The sequence below is a fragment of the Squalius cephalus genome, assembly GCF_949319135.1.
Source record: "Squalius cephalus genome assembly, chromosome: 4".
Classification (NCBI taxonomy): domain Eukaryota; kingdom Metazoa; phylum Chordata; class Actinopteri; order Cypriniformes; family Leuciscidae; genus Squalius; species Squalius cephalus.
This window is the reverse complement of record NC_137125.1, coordinates 45,370,604-45,387,073: the sequence shown is the minus strand read 5'-3', so window position 1 is coordinate 45,387,073 and position 16,470 is coordinate 45,370,604. Positions and strand designations below refer to the sequence as shown.

Genomic DNA, 16,470 nt, shown 5'->3' with positions numbered 1-16,470 from the left:
TGACGATCGCTCTGATTGGTTTTAGGAGTTAGGAGTAGGTCTATCCAATTGCGCCCAGAGGCATTTGAGCGATGTCCGTTGGTGACGCCCCTTTGGAAATGAGTTATTAAAGAAACTTTGCCAGACCATAACTCAGTTACTACTGAGAATGGTCTGGTTTTAACCAGGCTATCGCAGGATCCACAAGAACTTGGAACGGAAAGCAGAGCGCTATTTTAAATAAATAACTGATTCACATTATAAAATGAACACAAATATTAATAACAATACAAAATAAAATGTACACATCAACGTAATACTATTTAAATCAAATGAAAATAAATTTTAATTTCGCGGTTCTTATCGATGATTATCTTACTGCACCACTCAACAGCCAATCAGATAATCCCAAAATAAAAGTCTCGGTAAAATTATTAGACAGGTAATTTTACACACGTATTGTAGTTGCTTTCGTTCTCTTTATTATGACAAAAAAACAGTAGATTAATTGCATGGGTTAAAATAACTACGCACATAATATATTACATCAAAAGCCCCTTAAGTGTTTTCTTAATTATACTTACAGTCGTCAAAAACTTAAACTACAGAGAGCTTTGCATAGGGATTTCTAGACACTATCGGGAAGTGTTTTAACATGCAATGATTTCATCTTTAGTCATTAAAGTAATTGGTTTAACAAACAGTCAACTATTATAAATGACCACCACTCCCTATAATGACAGTAGTTGCAAGCATCTGCATAAAAATATATTAGTTATAATATACAACATACACATAACATACCCACTTTTAATCTTATTTTTTATGTTAAAACAGTTTGAGGATATGTTATAAAGTATAGGCTATCTCTAAACTCCTTTCATTTTAAGTAGAATATAAAAAATTAAATATAAAATTATTGTTAAAACATATTCAAATATTTTTAAATACAGCACAAAAAAAAAAAAAACTATTTTTAACAAAATGTGCACCAACACTCCCCACTGCTGATTAAACTCCCATAGTTATTTTTTTATAGAGATATCCGACCCGGGTGAATCACTCTGACTTAAGTGATAGAAGTTCATCTGTATTTATATGCCCTTGGTTGTACAGGTGAATTTTATTCTTCATTTTCTCTTTTGCTGGATTCCTGACGTCATCCTGAGAGTGCAAGGCATCATCATCTGAAACAGAAAAATGTTGGATATTATTTCTGGACATAGATTAGTCAATGAAACCTAATACCTAATACCTAAAACCTAAGACAGATGTCCATGTGTATTCTTCCTTGACTTACCTAGAGTGACATAAAAAACCGACCGACTGAAGCCATTAGCGCAGCAGTCCTCACACCCCTGCACTTCGGCTCCAGTGGTACAACTGCACTCCACAGGCAAACTCCCATATAAGTCCAGGTGAGGTGCAGAGTCGGCCTGCACATTTTGTGATGCTGAAACCACTTTGTCATTTTCCTGGAGAGATTCCCTGGGGGAATGCGACAAGTCGGGATCTCCCACACTCAGGAAAGTGACTTCAGACTGGCTGCACTCGCAGGGTTCTCCCAGTTTGGGAAGTCTGGCTTCCAGCGGTGGGCTGCACATTTCATCATCTTCAATAGGGAGGCTTAGACCCGGACTGTGGCCGTTGTATGGCCACTGAAGGAAGATCGTATCGTCTAGGGTGTGTGGTTGGTCCTCAGTGGGTTCAGGCATGGGAAGGAATTGGCTTAGTTTCTGAAGCACCTGAAGACGAATAAAATGTTTATACATATATGTTTATATGTGTATATGTTTGAGTAAATGAGGCCATTTACTAACCATTTCCATGGTCGGCCTGACTCTCATTCTGCTTCCTGTGCACTCTAGTCCGATTCGGAGCAGACTAAGTGCCACCGCAGGAGGCCAGTGCTCAACTTTGGGATCTAAAAACCGCAGACAGGCATCAACAGAGCCTTTTTCCTCAAACTCTGAATGCAGTACGTCTCTCTAAAGAAATGCAATGGCATAAGTCAGCGAAGGGCACAGTTATGTTGTCATCAATTCTATTCATGTAAAATATGAAACGGATTAATGGATTAATATCATGAGGAATCAAAATTTTCTTCGATTTAAACCATTAAAGCATGCTGTAAACAAAACTCAACTTCATAAAACATTGATCAATAAAGGGATAGTTCACCCAAAAATGAAAATTGTCATCATTTACTCTCCCTCAAGTTGTTCCAAACCTGTATAAATGTATTTCTTCTGCTGAACACAAAAGAAGATATTTTGAAGAATGTTGAGGGTGAGTTAATGATGACAGATTTTTTAGTTTAGGTGAATTGTCCCTTTTCAATATAATTAAAAATGTTATATGTACTGTCTCACAGTAATATTGTCAACTATTCAAAATAATGGTTTTCATTTTTGTCCTTTAGAAATCATTCTAATATGCTGATTTGGTGCTCAAGATTTTGAATAATGCAGCTTAATATTTTTGTGGAAAGTGTCATACATTCTTTTCAGGATACTTGGATGAATAAAACAGCATTTATTTTAAATATAATTTTTTGTTATAATGTAAATATGTAATGTGTCACTTTTGATCAATTTAAAGCTTCTTTAATGAATAAAACTATTATAAAAGTATTAAAGGGGTGGAATAATGCCCCTTTTTACAATATGTAAAATAAGTCTCTGTTGTCCCCAGAGTGTGTATGTGAAATTTAGCTTTTTTTTTCTTATTTAAGTTGTTCCTTTTTGAGGGTCAGTAAAAACGTGTGTGTTCCTTTAAATGCAAATGAGCTGCTGCTCCTGGAACAGAGGGCGGAGCTTCAAATGCTTGTGTGTGTGTGTGTGTGTGTGTGTGTGTGTGTGTGTGTGTGTGTGTGTGTCTGTGTGAGAGACAACATGTAGAATGCAACAGGACATTTCTGAATGGTTAGTTGATGAATTTATGTTGCTGATGTGGAGTTAACTATCTTCATGCCTTTGATTAGCATATTCTGTCATGATATTCTATAAAATTGCTCGTGTGGGAACTGTTGTAAGATGCCAACAGAGTGACATTGCATTTGTGTTACGTACTGTATTGCATGTGAAAAGACGGATGCGACAGCTTGAGCAGACTCACAAATGTATGCACAATATATATATATATATATAATTTTTTTCTGGAATGGATTCTTACCAGAAACAGGTTCTTTGCTGTCTCCTGTTTCACCTTCTGTCCTGTACATGTCTCTAATATAGCCTACAAGCATAGAAACAGTTAAGAAACAAAACATTTATGTTTGGGCTGTCATGACTGGTAAGTAATAAATGAGAAGGAAAATTTCGGCCAAATTCTGACGTAAATCTTTATTTATACAAATCGTACCTGGCTCTGGAATATCATTTTTGAAAAAGGATGCTGAACTCACCATGCCAAGACTGTAAACGTCAAGTTTGACAGACAGCTTGCCATCACGGATGTACTCCTCTGGGAGATAGCCAAGGTTGCTATGGGAGCCGGTATCCATGACGATGGTGAAGCTCTGGTTGACAGAGTGGGGTCTCAGATGAGCTAATCCAAAATCTGATAATTTGGGCTGCAGGTTCTCATCCAAGAGTATGTTTGAACTGTGAACCGAACACAAAAACAAGCTCATTTCAATGCATCACCTTTACTGGGCACCTCCAAATGTGTAGCTATGGCTTCAAAGTGACACCTCGTAATGTTTCCACAAATAACCATGCACGGTTGTGCAGTGTGTAGATGGTGGACTGCCTTTGCGGTGCCTTTTATGATGTTCAGTCTTTCCTGCCATGATAGAGGCCTGTCAACTTCCTGTAACAAATGCAAGAGTAGAGCCTATGAACACTTCTTTTTATATAACTATGATGTAATCTACTATTACTATAGCATGTTACAGTTTGCTGGCAGATGATTTACCTCATGAAGCCTGTGGAACAATGATCCGTTACGAAGGTACGGATAAACTAAACAGAAGCGATCCGCCTCTGAAAAGCTGCCCCATAACTCCAAGATATTAGGATGCTGATACCTAAGCAGACAAAAATGAGAACAACTGACAACATGATTCAAACACCATTTGAATATGATCGAGCAGATTGTAGACTGAACCTACAGTTGTAGAACTTCGATTTCTTTGGTGAATTTTTCCCACAACGCCTTCCAATTAGCTTTATTTTCCTGTTAATATAATAAAGACTTTAATTAGTGTTTTTTTAAAAACTGTAATGGCATTATATCTGTATATAAAGTCACACATTAATAGGTTAGGACCTGTTTGAGAAAGATCAGTTTCCCCATCTTAAACCAGTAAATAATTAGTACATTACATACTTACATTGTTATTATTATTATTATTATTCTATTATTATTATGTTCTTATATTGTTTACTATTTTATTATTGTTATTATGTATTTCTAATATTTTATTATTAATTTAATATAGAACAACTGCCATAAAACAGGTAAACAAAATAAAAATGGATCTGTTAAGATGTAGATAAGATGTAAAAAGTTGTTTTGAGACACATTTTAAGATATTTATGAAAGTTTGTTTACACCACGAAATAAAAAATTGATAAGGGAATTGTCGACTTTTTGTCTGACAATTTTGACCTTATTTCTCACAATCGCAATTGTAAGAAAAAATAATTTTCTAGAATCTCAGACATTATAACTCACAATTGCAAGTTGTATATATATATTTTAGGGCTGTCAAACGATTAATCGCGATTAATCGCATCCAAAATAAAAGTTTGTGTTTACATAATATATGTGTGTGTATGGAGTATAATTATTTTCTATATATAAATACACACACATGCATATATATTTAAGAAAAATGTGTTATTTATATATAAAATATTTATATATAATATAAATTATATATAATATAAATATATATACACAGTATATACATGCAAATATTTCTTAAATATATACATGCATGTGTGTGTATTTATATATAGAAAATAATTATACACTGTACACACACATATATTATGTAAAAACAAACTTTTATTTTGGATGCGATTAATCGCGATTAATTGTTTGACAGCCCTAAATATATACAACAATTATTCCACGTTGAAAATTACATGGTGGAAACAAACGTCCATAGATTTGAATAGGTTAGGACCTGTTTGAAAACTTTCACAGCAAAAGATCTGTTTCCCCATCTCCCGCAGTAGACCTCGGCGAACACGCTTTCTCCTATTTTTAGGTCCTGGTGGAAATGTCTCGTTCCCGCTATCACGTCTGAATATGTGATGCAATACTTCTGTTTTTCACCTATGAGATGGATAAATAAGGTTTCATCTCATATCCTCATGAAACCTCTCAAAACAGAAATGAAACTTTTTACGTAATATCTAGAATGACATATATAGTTCTTGTATTACCGCTACATGTACAACAATACTAACTAAAGCAAAGACAACAGTCAAATACAAAAGTGCTTGTACTTTGAAAGCAAATTACCTTCAACAGAAATAGACTCTGGATGAAGAGCTGCAGTTTGACAGAATTTCTCAGTATTTTGCAGATGCTGATTGAAAAAAAATTAATAAAAAATGATATATAGATAGGGTGAATGTAAAAACATATGTAGAGTTTGCGAGTATTCAGGCTTTTGCTTTCTAAGAATCCTAAACCACAAAAAAGACAAGCATCTGACCAGAATCTTCACAAATCTGCAGAAATAACAGCATCAAACAGAAAAAAAAAACATTACCATAGCAAAGAGAGGGGGCGAGGATGACTTCAGCACACATGAAAAGTCTAGAATAGAATCCAAAAAGTTTGGTTATTGTTTGTTATACTGTGGCAGTTTCGTTGTAGCAGTTTCATTACGTTGTCTTTCCAGTGGTGTGTGGGCTTGTGGGCGATACGATTTGTTAGAACTGTGGGTTACATGCACAGCTGGTTTTTTAACGCATGCTTTGTTTTTGCATCCATTTCACAACATATTTAGGCTTGTCAAGTTCCTCTTTAAAGTAGCCTACAATATACGTTACAAATCTAAAGGAACACTATGCTGATATAGAAAGCTGTTGTGACTAATAAGAGGAAGTTGGAGAGACAGTAAAATGTAAACAACCCTTATAAGAATTTCCCCTAAAATATTAGTTACAACAGTTATTGCTAATACTAAAATAATAATATTATTAATAATAATATAACATCTCCTTTAAAGCTTTCAGACTCATTCATTTATTTAATTTTTTTCTGCTTTAAGTTTTATATTTACTGTAGTTATTGTGTACAATTACTGTAGCAACCATTTAAGCATAAAGTACAGTCACCATGGTACATTATCATAAAGGGAACATCACAACCAGAATTAGCTCTGAAGATGAGGATGTTACCTTGTGACTGAAAAAGACTGGTGGCTCGAGCATGTCCCATCTCATCCAGAACCTTCAGCAGATCCCCCACTCTTTTATTCTTTTGGGCCCACGACCACATGAGCTCTTGTGTTGGACTTTTCCCAGCAGCCACGTACATTTCAGTACACCTCACCTCCAGCTGACTGGGAAGAATGCGGGCAGCTGGAAGGAATCAGACTGGGATGAATGTCACAAAATTTTTCCCACAAGAAGACCCTCTCTGTTGGAAAATCCAGCCTAAGCTGCCTGATAGTTGTGTTTTGTATTGCTAGTTGGTTCAAGCTGATCATTAGTTTGTTGACCACCGTTTGTGGGGACAAGTTACAAAGTAGAAGCTGGATTGCTGATGGTAGATTTTCTTGGACCAGTTAGTGACCGTATTGTACCAGTTTTGACCAAATAATGCCAATCTAATTACTAAATACACTCTTAAAAATAAAGGTTCTTTCTTTATTGGCATCTTTTGTTATTAAGAGCCTTTAACACCCATGAAACCTTTCCATTACAGAAAAGGCTTCTTTATAGTGGAAATTTGTTCTTAAAATGTTATTTACACTACAAAAAAATAACTGAAAGGTACTTTGAGCAACCAAAAATGGATCTACTATGGCAAGCCGTTTTAACATTTAATCCTTAAAACCTACTAGTATCTATTTTCATGCTACTAGTACTTATTTTTTTTAGATACTAGTGTCAATTCCATTGAGTACTAGTAGCCTACGTATTCATTAGCTACTAGTGCTTATTCTTTTGGTACTAGTACTTATTTTTTAGATACTAGTACCTATTACTAGATACTAGTACTAAGTAATTAAATACTAGTACCTATTAAATAGATACTAGTACTTATTCATTAGATACTAGTACTTATGGATTAGATACTAGTACCTATTAATTAGATACCAGTACTAATTAATTACCTACTAGTACTTATTCAATAGATACTAGTACCTATTTATTAGATACTAGTATTTATTCCAAATGTTACTAGTAAGATTTTTTTATTTTACTAGTAAGATTTTTAATTGAACTCTACAGTGGTTATTCTGACCAGTCCTAACATAAGACGAGTAAAAAAACAGTTGTGACTAGTAAAATAAGAATAGTTACTAGTAACAATTACAAAAGATACTAGTAGTGTCTAATAAATAAATACTAGTACCTAATGAATAACTACTAGTATCTATTAAATAGGTACTAGTATCTAATGAAAAATAATAGCATTTAATAAATAAGCACTAGTATCTAATGAATAAGAGTAAGAAAATATTAAGAGATATCTTCTTTCAAACAGATCATTACATAAACATGAGTATGCTCTCAACCATCCAATCAGAGTTATGGTAATGCAGGCTGAACTAAGGCTATAGAAGATTGATTTTTCATAAGTAACTGGCTTTGTTGGTTTATCTAGTTAATTGGTTAGCATGAACACAAGGAAAGATATATGTTTAATATGGCATTTAAAGGAGACATATCATGCTTTTAAATCGTTCCTTTTTACATATAAATCATACATTTGTAGTCTATATAAAGCGGAACTGCAATGCTTGGGTCTGAATTCCTCATTATTATAGCTCCACAGGCCCCTTTTCTACCCCTTTTCTGATGTGCGTCTGAGAGCAACTCGTTTTGGTGCGGTCTCTTTAAATACAATTGAGACACTTCATACCCCGCCCCCTCTCCAGGATGCAGAGGTGACACTCGGTTCAACTCCACCCCGTTCGGCCATTTTTGTAGTTTGATAGCAGAGATACGATTATCTAGCGGCACAGAAACTTTTTATTCACACGTTATTAACAAAATGTCAACAACGGAAGACTTGTCCAGCCAGCCTTACATGTTCGAGCCAGAGTCGGAGCCGGAGCGAGATGAAAATGAAGACGACGAACCTGCAGAACAACGTCTTCATATGGATGTATCGCAATGGTGTGTTACTGTATTTACACATGAAACTTTGGTCTTCCGACCTTTTACCACCGTGTCGATTTATTTTGATTAATATGTGCGAGGGAGAGAGAGCAAGACAGCGTCTAGTTTGGAGACGGTGTCTTGTTTACATTTTCGCCTGGCTCCGAAGAGAGAGAGAGTGCGTGCGCGCGACCGGGTCTCTCTCTCTCTGCTCGTTCTTTCAGTTAAACATGCGCCCTGTCACAAGCGCAGCAGTTCATCTACATTAGACGGTGTAATGAAGCGTGTGGGTTACTACATCCAACAACCGAACATTTTAACTTACCCTCTCGTAACTTCTGCATCTTTTAGCTTGGACTACAAAATTGCAGCGAGAAATAAAAATGGCGGATTGCTCGAAGTGTTGGGCTGGAAGTCAATGTCCTTATTTGGCAGTTCTGCTGCAAATACTGTGACGTAATAGTTCACAAAACGTCATAGATAACAGAAAAATCGGAACAGGTTGAAAAATAAGGCCAAAATAGAATATAAAGATATCAACGAAGCACCTGAAGAGAATAATTTCAACTTTTCTGTACTTCTAAACACTCCAAATATACAACAAAATGCATTTAACCCTTTAAGGTACTACTCAACCGTTTGGTAGACCACACTTTAAGTCACTATATTTAATTGAAAAATGCATCAAGCTTAACTCAACCTGAATGAGCCATCTCTATCGTTTGGTGTAGTTGTGAAATGTTAAAAAAATCCACTAGATGGCACTGTGTCTGTGAGCAGCATGCCTTTTCAGTGTTCCATCAAACAGCACGTGACACAGCGAAAATTTACTCCCCCTTTGATGACGCATATCGGCGGGACTTTTAAAGGTAAGACTATTTTGTTGACATATTATTGTTTCAGAGGAGATGTTAAACAGAATTATGTAACTTAATTAAAAAAAAAAAAGTCTTATAAGGGTCAAATAATTTTTTCAAAACATGCTCTACCAAACGGTTGAGATGTCATTTTATGGTAGAGAAGCTAGCTAATGTTGGTAAAATTAGCTAATGTTGGTAAAATTAGCTAATGTTGGTAAAAGTAGCTATTTACAATAAACAAAAGGGTTAGTGTTGTTAAAATTATTAATTTAATATAATTCAATTACATATTTGATGAAAAATATTTGATCAATATAATTTTTTCACCATTTCTGTACTGTATATTAGGGCTGCACGATGTGTCATTTAAGCATCGATATCGCGATGTACGAATCCACGATAGTCACATCGCAGGATGTGCAATGGCTGTCATAGTTGATCTGTGATTCATTAACCCCACGAGCCAGCTGCCCTTGAGGCATGTGATTCACGGATTAATTGCACAGCTTAACCATCATAGAGTGTGTTTTTAAGTCCTGTCAGTTTAACAGGGCGCGCAAAAAGAGAGAGAGCGAGAGAGCCCCGGCCGCGCGTGCGCTCACCTTCACCGTCTGTGTAGACAAATCTTGTGCGATATCCTAAACGGCTGCACAATGAATGCGTGCCGTAGTCTACACGTCCGATTCGCGAACTAATGATTCCTTTGAACCGATTCAATTTAATGAATGGTTTAAACAACTGACCTGTCCTACACTGAACTCACGAGACGTCTGAATTGGTGTATAAAAAAAATCTGTAACACTTTACAATAATGTTCTATTTATTAAACTATTTAACTACATTAGTTAACATTTACTATTAGTAAACTGCACTTCTACAACATTGTTAATTTCAACATTTAGGCTATAGCCTACATTATTGAAATCAAAAGTTGCACAGTATTTGTTAACATAGTTAATGCACTGTGAAGTAACATTACCAAACAATGAACAGATGTGTTTTTACAAACTAAGATAAGCAAAGATTAATGAATACAGTAACAAAAGTATTGCTTATGGTAACTTTATGTTAGTTATTAGATACATTTACTAATGTTAACAATTCAAACCATATCCTAAAGTTACAAACAAATAATTTAAATAATACTCTGATGTTTAAATAATTTAAAATGAGAATGTAAGTGTGCTTTACCCATTTTTGTTTGTAAGAAAAAAATAGATTAGATTTTAGAACTATGTTTGTGTATTACTATATGACTAGCATTGTAAGAGTACATGGTTTGTAATACAAATTGTTTTCTTTATGTTTTAGACATAATAGATGGACGCCAAAACATTTTACGGTTCAAGACCTCGCACTTTTCTGGCCCTTGTGCCAGAAAATCCTGAGGACTCAGATGTGGATCTGAGTGATGATGACCCTGATGATCCAGATTATCTGCCCACACCAGCAGAAGAGAGTGGGGACACTTCTTTTGATTCAATGGATGAGGAGGAGGTTGCCTCAACAAGTTCATCCTCTAAACCACCGTCCAAAAAGAAGAGGAGAATGGGGAAAAACTCCCTGAAAACGGTTTCTTTGGCAGAGCTACAGGACACACCTGAACCATCCCCCCCAGATGGAAAGGAAGGCAGAAGACGATTGTGGAGGCATGAAGACATTGAGACATTCCAGGTTCCAGACTCAAGTTTTAACCTCCCTGATGCTGTAAAGACACCATTTCAGTATTTTAAAATGCTCTTCACAGATGAGATGATTACACATATCTCTGAGCAAACCAATCTCTACGCTGCCCAGGAGCTGGGAGATCCAATCAGAACCAGTCCTGAAGAGATTGAGAAATTCCTGGCAGTGCTTCTCTTCATGGGTGTTTTCAGTTTCCCAGCCATCGATGACTACTGGTGCATTGAGTCACGATTCAGTGTGATAGCTGATATTATGCCAAGGAGAAGATTCAAGCTGTTACGCCGGTACCTTCATTTTAATGATAATCAGCAGTGCAATGGCAGTCCAGACAGGTTCTACAAAATCCGCCCCCTTTTCGACATGCTTCGCCAGCAGTGTCTTCTGATCTCATCCACTTACCAGCACAGTGTGGATGAGGTCATGGTGGCGTATAAAGGCACAAGGGCTGGCTCTCTCCGCCAGTATATTGCCAACAAGCCAGACAAGTGGGGCTTTAAATTGTTCTGCCGGGCCAGCTCATCTGGCATCATTCATGACTTTCTGCTCTATCAGGGGGCGTCCACTTTCTTCAACGTTGCCCTAACTGAGCAGGAGGAGGCACTGCTTCTAGGGGCCAAACTTGTTACAACACTCTGCAAAACCATCACACTGCCAAGACTTTCAGTCGTCTTCTGTGACAACTTCTTCACCAGTTTTGACTTGGTCCAGAACCTGCAAGAGAACCTGGGCATCAGGTGCATTGGCACTGTCCGACCAAACCGCATGGGTGGAGCAACCTTAAAGACGGACAAAGAGCTGATGAAGGAAGGACGTGGAGCTTTTGACTTCATGTCTGCTGAAGGGCTGCTCGCAGTGAAATGGTTCGATAATAAATGTGTGAGCCTTCTTAGCAGTGCCTGTGGGATCACACCTCTTTCCTCTGTCAAACGGTGGAGCAAAGAGGCCAAAGCAAAGGTCACTGTCCCGTGCCCATCACTCATCCCTGCCTACAATCAGCATATGGGAGGCATTGATCTGTCTGACATGCTGGTACACATGTATAAGACCCCGGCAAAATCCAGGCGATGGTACCTTCCCCTGTTTGGATACATCCTAGACCTCTGCATCTCAAATGCCTGGCTTGTCTACAAGCGGGACTGCAGCCTCCTGAAAGAAGCACTGCTGCCTCTCAAAAAGTTCCGTCTGGCAGTCGCACACACTTTGGCTCAAGTCAACAAGCCAGCATCCAAAGTTGGCCGACCTTCATCATCCTTTCCACCACAGATGTCATCAAACAAAAAGTCCAATACCCCAAGACCCTCCCACCCACAACCAGATGTACAATATGACAACTTCGGACATTTACCACTATACTCCAACAAGCGGGGGCGATGCAACCTCTGTCCAAAGGGAGTGTCGAGATGGAAATGCCAGAAATGTCATGTATTCCTGTGTATGAATGCAAAGCAGGAATGCTTTGCAGCATACCATCAGAAATGAATTGCCAAAGGCAAAATAAGTGCTGTTGCACCGCTGCTGTTGCACCCTTGACCAAAATCATTAGTGCAGTTGCACAACAGGTCAAAACCAATTTGTGCTGTTGCATGACCACCAAAAATATTTGTTGTATTTGTTCAAGTCGTCTTTAAAACTCTACAAAGAAGACCTTACTGCACAGTGGTTTAAAGTAGTCTGACCATATTCATGACAGTGTCTGTAAAGCTTAGTGGAGGTTTTCTTTTTCTCCCACTGACATTAAAAAAAATAAATAAATTCTAATCAAATCTTGGGTGAAGTTTTGCACCAGCGCACACACACACACACACACACACACACACACACACACACACACACACACTCATTCACTCACTCACTCACTCACACACACACACTCACTCACTCTCACTCACTCACACACACACACACACACACACACACTCGCACACACACACTCGCACACACACACACACACACACACACACACACACACACACTCATTCACTCACTCACTCACACACACTCATTCACTCACTCACTCACACACACACTCACTCACTCTCACTCACTCACACACACACACACACTCGCACGCACACACACTCACACACACACACTCGCACACACACACACACACACACACACTCATTCACTCACTCACTCACACACACACTCACTCACTCTCACTCACTCACACACACACTCGCACACACACACACACACACACACACACACTCATTCACTCACTCACTCACACACACACTCACTCACTCTCACTCACTCACACACACACACACACACACTCGCACACACACACTCGCACACACACACACACACACACACACACACACACACACACTCATTCACTCACTCACTCACTCACACACACACACACACACACACACACACACACACACACACACACACACACACACACATACACACACTCGCACACACACACACACACACACACACACACACACACACACACACACACACACACTTGATGTGTTTGGAGCCATCAATAGCAGCCATCAGATTTTTTATTGGTCACTTAATATGACTTGTTCTGAATGTTGTTTTTTTTTACCATGAACAGACATCTCAACCGTTTGGTAGAGGGCTGTATCTAAAATACTGTAGGGTCTAAAAAAAAAAAAAAGAAAAGATTGTTGTTATTGTTATCATAATTGAATAAAAAATGCAAAGAAATAATTTTTCCTTTGCTTTTTTCATGGTGCGTACCTTAAAGGGTTAAGGGCTAAAAAAGTGGATTTAGCATGATATGTCCCCTTTAATGTTTTGAATGTACAGTAGGCTATAATAAAGACTTAACTGCCAATAATAAAATCCAAACAACAGTTAAGTAGATCCAAAAACTGATTCATACCCACCAGCCAAACAACCACACCCAGAGATTGGAACTTTTGGAGAGCATTCATAATTCCTTAATCAAAACTTCTAAATATTAATCTTTAATATTAAATAATACAAATATTAAATTTAAAATTAATCTAATGTTATTAATCAAACTGAGAATGCGAGTCATGTCAAAATAGGAGTATACAGTATATGCACTATATTACATTGGTTTATTCATTTTTTTTATTTTTTTTTTACTCTAATACCATTAAAAAGGTAGGCTATTGTTATATCGTTATTATAAAAACGGCCTTGTTCAATTCAGTCCATTTCCTATGTCATCTCTCTTTGATATGTTGTTGGTTCATTAATATTCAACATATTATTTGCATACTGATTGTTTAAATAGTATCTATTAAGGTAAGGATATCTTTGATCTAAAATGTTACTAGTAACTAAAAAATAAGCACTAGTTATATTTTTTCTTGTCAAGTTGGGTATAATTAAATACTAGACACTATTGAAATAAGTACTAGTATCTAATAAATAAGGACTAGTATGTTTAAAAAGGCACTAGCTAAATAATAAGCACTGGTATCTAAAGAATAGGCACTAGTACCTAAAAAAAGTAGCTACTAGTAGCACGAAAATAGATATTAGTAGGTTTTAAGGATTAAATGTTACAACGGCTTGCCATACATCGCTGCGAAAACACCATTTTAGAACCTTTATTTTTAAGACTGTACATTGTGGGGAGAAAAGAAGCTTGAACAGAATATTTGAACAGTATATTCCAGCGGCTATAATTTAACATCAACACATTCCCAAAGAAGATAAATATAGGGAAATTGCTGAGATGATTGTTTCCTTAACTTAATACTAACAGGTAACGGTACTACAATGTTACATTGTCATGTTAAAGTGCGTAGTTTACCTAAAGCTCTCCACCCCAGACCGTCCACCCCGCTGTCCATCAGTCTACAGAAAGTCCTCATGAGCACCGGCGGGACGTCGAAGAGGAACGTCGACGGGTCTATTTTACCTGACATCTTCCTCTAGTCGATACCATACACAGGTGTGTGAAGTTTGGTTAGATGTTTCATGTCTTTCGGACTGGTGACTCTACACTGCTCTCTTGCGTTGATGTCTCTTGCTACAATTTCGGAAATTCCCAAACCCCACCTACTTCCTCTAAATAATTTCACAAATGCTCATACTATTTGCTCGTAAGAGAAAGGAGAATCAAACAAAACAAAACATTTTTTTCCAGCAATTAATTTAGTAAATAATTAGAACATTAGCCTATATATATATATATATATATATATATATATATATATATATATATATATATATATATATATAACAACAACAACAATAATTATAATTATTATTATATATCATTGTTTACTATTAAATAATTAGTAGCCTAGCCTACTTTATATAGGCCTAACTTACTTCATATAACAATAAAATATAAGTAAGTTAAGGGATAGGCCTAATGTAGAGCGAGGCGGTTGTTATAGAGCTGGTAAGTCCGCCCATCCGTAAAACCACAAGTGGACCTCTAGATTGAAAAATCGTCAATGCAAGTGAATGGGAGAAAATAATTATTTTCTGGTCCCGTTTGAATTGTGCCATGAATGTGAACATATGTTGTCTGTGAATTTTTTATATAATTTTTCATGTTTCGAGTTTGACATTATATTGTATGATTCTTCGGCTAGCAGTTGTGGAAAAGACATAACGAGAAAGACTACATGTCGCCTATGTGACGTCACCCCATAAAGTTGACTTACCCGTGGTTTTCGGCAAACTCAACGATTTTGTCCTCTCCCTGAAAGAAGGTGGTGAAGTGCACCAAAGACACAGCCATGTTTAGCGGGATCCGTGAGCTAGTGTCCGTGTGCGAGTGGTGGTGACGTTTCAAACACGTCGAAAGCAGCAAAAAGTTGTAGTCCACAAAGTGCTCTCACACAAAGTCTAACCGTATCAAACTTCTACCCGCTAAATTGTAGCATTCTTTACACGAAAAATTATATTAAAAATTCACAGACAACATATGTTCACATTCATGGCACAATTCAAACGGGACCAGAAAATAATTATTTTCTCCCATTCACTTGCATTGACGATTTTTCAACCTAGAGGTCCAGTGGGGTTAGCGGAAGGGGCGGGACTTACCAGCTCTATAGCGAATACAACCCCGACAGGCTGATCAGGAATCAGCCTGAAGGGGTTGTATTCGCTATAACAACCGCCTCGCTCTACATTATCCCGCTTATTACATGGCTACCTACCAAATAAATCAATAATTTGACACAAAATATTGATTTAAAAATGAGTTTATTGATTTAAAAAACGATTGTATTGGTTCCGCTAAAGAAAATAGTCCGTTCCGTCTCTATGGTTAGAATACTGCGCCCATAGCAACGCTCTGTTTTTCATGGCAACGGTGTGTTACTTAGCAGCGGTCTGTTAACAAGAATTATTATATACCAATAATTACCAATGCCAATAATTACCAATACAAAAAATACCAATAACTGAATGGTAGTTAGATGTACAAATACATGTAAGCCTAAACATAAAATCAAAAGCAATTGGAATGAGGATCTCTACTGCTAAATTGTATAAAACTTGTTTTGAGGCTCTGTCAATCTTTCTCACAATAATCAGAGATAAAGTTCATTTATCATTTTCACCTCATGTAGGCTACAAAAGAGAGACTCATAAAAGTGTCTCAAAAGAGTTAATAAATAAAATGAAATCCTTGAACACACACAGTAAATAATAAAAAAATAAGGACG

At 37.0% G+C, this 16,470-nt stretch overlaps 1 protein-coding gene across 1 annotated transcript; it reads right to left on the bottom strand.

Moving 5' to 3' along the window:
* Positions 1–439: 439 nt before the first annotated feature.
* irak3 (interleukin-1 receptor-associated kinase 3) lies at positions 440–14,789 on the bottom strand. The gene is made up of 13 exons (XM_079868993.1): positions 14,595–14,789; positions 6,345–6,527; positions 5,711–5,757; positions 5,458–5,524; positions 5,117–5,268; positions 4,094–4,158; positions 3,898–4,009; positions 3,674–3,792; positions 3,386–3,584; positions 3,154–3,216; positions 1,800–1,967; positions 1,280–1,724; positions 440–1,166 (listed from the first exon to the last, which is right to left on the bottom strand). Exons 1-13 carry the CDS (start codon positions 14,707–14,709, stop codon positions 1,039–1,041), a joined length of 1,863 nt encoding a protein of 620 aa, XP_079725119.1. The 5' UTR covers positions 14,710–14,789; the 3' UTR covers positions 440–1,038.
* Positions 14,790–16,470: the final 1,681 nt, after the last annotated feature.